General features: G+C 38.9%; 1 protein-coding gene across 5 annotated transcripts in view; it reads left to right on the top strand.

Annotated features, from left to right (window-relative positions):
- Positions 1-2,706: 2,706 nt before the first annotated feature.
- Positions 2,707-4,377, top strand: part of usp25 (ubiquitin specific peptidase 25) — a 33,907-nt gene continuing 32,236 nt past the window's right edge. For 3 of the 5 annotated variants that reach the window (XM_042218820.1, XM_005935976.3, XM_005935975.2), the window contains exon 1: positions 2,707-2,950. In XM_042218820.1, the coding sequence (XP_042074754.1) occupies positions 2,909-2,950 (42 nt within the window). In that variant the 5' untranslated portion in view covers positions 2,707-2,908. The remainder of the gene's footprint in view (positions 2,951-4,377) is intronic. The other 2 variants (XM_005935977.2, XM_005935978.2) reach the window with 2 other exon arrangements.

The raw sequence follows: 4,377 nt of genomic DNA, 5'->3' as shown, positions 1-4,377 counted from the left end.
ATAATGCTACTTGATTTGGCAAGTGGAATCATTTTCATGTTTCATTCCTTTTTCCACATTTCTGCTGCTGCTGTGTGGGGCTGTGATTATGCAAGCTGGTGCTCCAAAGGAGGATGTTGCCATCTGCTGGGAGAAAAGCTGAATAGCATGGGGTAACAGCACAACCTTGATTTGTTGCTATGACAAAATAATGTATTAATACTGTTATATATTTATATTACTATATGTTTATGGATATGAATTAAATTCAAACTCAGTTTGAGCTAAATCGCAGTTATTGTTATAATGAAACTACAAAATGTACACTGATCAAATCCTGTTTACATCCTCAGTTCTGTTGCCAGATCCTTCTTCCAGTGCCATCATAAAGTTCTGATGTTTCCCATTAATATTTATATGTACTAGTTAGATGACACAGTTCATGTTAACAAAGCATGCTGACAGCTACAGTTATAACTATTACAACAATGCTATTCCTGAACATCTAAAGGATGACCCAGTTCTGTGTGAGAGGACTGTTCTCTTCCATCTTGCACTGAATTAATAACAGCTGACAGACCTGAAAGCCCAGTGTTTGGATGTTGGTGTTATTATCTCGGTCTGAATAATTAGGACAGAATGTGGACAGCTGAATTCAGTGCCTTACACTTGCAAGACCCCCACGCTGGCGTTCACAAACTATGAAATACCATAAAGGTAACAGATGTCATGAGCTTTGAAATGTTGCTGTGATAGGAGAAAATGATCATAACTGCCCCTAATAAATGAACAAACCAGGAATGTTGTCAGTCATCTTTAGCCTGACAAGCAGCCTTTTCTATCCTTATCATCCTTTCATGGAAGGGGATGGCATTTTTTGCTCCAGAACCCCGAGTGAAAACCCCGGGTGTGGAAATTTGACTGTTATATAATTGTAAAGTAGCACCTCCTTGAGGCCAAATGATTCCTCTCATCTTACAGGAGGTAAGGATCAGGAGTAGAAGGTGAACACTGGGCACCGAGCATGGAGGCATACTAAAGGGAAAGGCAGTTCTCAATATATGAGCATTAAAGTGAATCTGATACTAATACATCACAAAAAACAACAAAAACACGACTCAGATAGAGCAAACCATTGCTGAGGTAGCTCAGTCTAGGCAATATTTACTTTTAATGAAATAATATTATAAATTTTCTATATATTCAGTTTATTTTCTATGTTTTTTAAATGCAGTTTAAGAAGTTTTTAGTGCAGTAAAAACAAATTGCATGCCTTTGTCATTTGTCACCTACTAAAGATCCATTTTAATATACTTTAACACAGATGTGAAACATAAAAGTGTGATCAGAGGTCAAATGTGACATCATATTCAGATTCAAACTATAATGTGATATTTAAACTCACCGTATACCAGTATAATTTCCTAAATGTTGCCAATACAAACAAAGGCAGCAGAATTTTAAGCAAAGTTTGAGAGATAACAGACATTTTATCCAAATTTGACCCTATTTAACCACAAAGAAGAGGCCAGAGGTTCAAAGTAACGTGATATTTAGAATTTTCATATATAGTTCCCTATATGCCTATATGTTTTCAATGCAAACAATGACAGAAAGAAACATAGTTTTTAAATAGCTGTGTATAGGATTATTAGCACTCTGAGCTTCGGGTCAATCTATTGACCTTGAAGAAAATGTCAGAGGTCAGATTTTAAGTCTTTGTACTTATAGGTTGACAATACACCAAGCTTATAAGAAAAAAGGTTCCAAATTATAAGGCTTTTTGTCTGTTTGTGACTGATAAATCATTAAGTTGACCTTGAAGACCTCAGTGGATGTCAGACAAATTTTAATAGATTGTTAACACGACCCCACTCTACACCCCTCCAAAGAGTTATCAGAATTCATTCAAAACTTTTTGAGTTTACAGACAGAATGACACGCATGCAAACAGTACCAAAAACATAAACTCCTTGGAGGAAAAAGAAAAAGGCAGCTGCCCAGAATGTGGCACACACAATGGTTAAGAGAAAAAGTCTTGTGGATCACATGAAAACTATGAAGTCAGAGCATGTCCAACACAAACACTTTAACAGTCTGGTGTGTGTATTTCACACCCAAGGATTATAACAGTGACTGTATGTTTTTCTGCTACCTGACTTTATAATGGGAAATTGGATGGGTCACTGTACAAACTGTGAATGTAAGTTGAAGGAGGTATGCCTTACTTAAAGGCATAGTTTTGGAACTTGTCTATCATTATAATGTCACATTTTCGTGTAAGGACTGATGCTTATCTAGCACTTTTCTACTCTACCTGGGCACTTTGTCTAAGATTCGTAGACATAATGATGCATCGGGGCAACTTGGGGTTCAGTATCTTGGCCAAAGAAGCAGGGATCGAACACCCGACCCTCCGATTAGAAGACCAGTTGTAACCTTATCTTACAAAGCGACAAAAGCGATTGTTTTAAAATCATTTTAATTTTAATTTCAATATATATATATATATTCCTTGAAAAATTCTGTTTTCAAGTACACTAAAACACAAACAAAATATCAAGAATTCCTTGGCGATTTGGTGCATTAAGAAATGTGCTGAAGCTAAGCAATAACAATGTGGTTCAAATGAATCGCAAAATTTCTGGCTATAATTGTAGTTTGCATTAATTTCCCCCAAAAGTCCCGTTCATGATGGTAACGCAGTTCAACAGACCTGAGTAATCGATCCCAGCTCACAGGCAGCGAAGAGCAATGTTTTCATGCCTACTGACGACTTGCGCTAGTCACTCTGCCATGGCGTCCGTAATGTCGCTGATTAAGGAGGGGACATCGTAGCATCTCCTTTTTATATCGCTTTGGTGAACGGTATATCGTGCATTTTGCTACTCCTGGTTTGAATTTAACAAAATTTCCCACTGAACCGGCCATGACCGTGGAGCAGAATGTCCTCCAGCAGCATTCTCAGAAGGTAAGCTGCCATATGATAACTTGGTGGCTAGCTAACTTTAGCTTAACTGTATTCCTACATAGTTTAGGAGCTCAAAGAACGCAAAGGGTGGGTGAATTAGTTCCTTGGTTGGTAGGGTGTACCTTGAATTGTTGTTTAAAGACGTCGTGCGTGACCCTTTTGTGAAGAACCGTTTGTAAATCCCACATAACTGCATGTAAGCTGGGCCTTACGTTACCCTGGGTCAGTGCTTTATTCAATATTTTGCTAGCCAGTGTACGTGCTAATGTAGCCGTTAGCGATAGCTAACGGTACCACGTAAAGTTACCTGAAACCCCAACATCGTCCTTTACGCTGGGTTACGTTTAACAGAAGCTAGCTATTCCTATATTATAACATGATGCTCTGCATGGTAACGTCAGCAATATGGGCTATTCGTCACTTAAAATAAACAAGGCTAAGTGACAGTGACAGATTTAACGTTAGCTTGTCGACGTCTTCATAGTAAGTAAATCTTTGATTTCTCTGACGGTTTTAGCTGAAGTCTTCTGATAAACTACCCCCCCATCACCACCAAATAAATTAATGTTTAGTTTGATCAAGTGCTTACTCTTTGTTTGTGTGAGCAAATGTTTCCTATGTTACTCATCACATATCTGATACCTTTGTTTACAAAGCATGTCCAACGGCGAAGGTGGAAACCCACCCGAGCAACGATGCTTGGCAGGGATTGAGTGTTCGGATTGCAAGCCAGGCGTGTGACAGTTCATAACCGGGAAGGCAGATTATTATGTTACATTTGATCACACCGCTCTCATTTTACCAAAGTGCATTAAGACCCGCTGCTTAGACGCCTAGTTATGCGATTTAGTCCGTGGCCACCATGCCCAGTACCGCATAGCTCTGGTTACTTATGTAACCACTTGAGTGATGTTGCTTAATCATAGGTTAGATGTTTGCTCCGTGGGTCCAGAGGAAAAGAAATCATATTTTTGCAAAAGTCTTATGTAATTGCAGCGATGCTTTACTACACTTCATACAGTCCAGGAGCTCTGCAGCGCAGGCCTGCTGTGTTCAAATAAATCAGCTCCCCAGCCTTTAAAACACGAGTAAGCACCATCAGGCATATGGTGGGCTCATTACACAAGTTACGGTCTTAGGCAAACTAAATACTTGAGCCTCTGTAATGGCTCACACTTGAATTTTTTTCTGTTATTGAGCAGCCTGACCTTATTAGTGGCTGACATCATACTACAACAACAGCTGTTGAATGTGTACTGTAATTAGGGCTGCCACAAATGATTTTTGATAGTCGACTAGTCACCGATTATTTTTGCGATTGGTCGACTAATCAGATCATGCATCCATTGGACGTAAAAGTACAGCTTATTGCACCAGCATCCATCTGCTCTTATATAACTATCATTAGCTTACAGCTTTAAGTGTTT

The sequence above is a fragment of the Haplochromis burtoni genome, unplaced genomic scaffold (assembly GCF_018398535.1).
Source record: "Haplochromis burtoni strain Fernald_Lab_line unplaced genomic scaffold, NCSU_Asbu1 Contig_24, whole genome shotgun sequence".
Lineage (NCBI taxonomy): Eukaryota > Metazoa > Chordata > Actinopteri > Cichliformes > Cichlidae > Haplochromis > Haplochromis burtoni.
The sequence above is the reverse complement of the archived record's forward strand: the minus strand, read 5'-3'. Positions and strand labels throughout refer to the sequence as shown.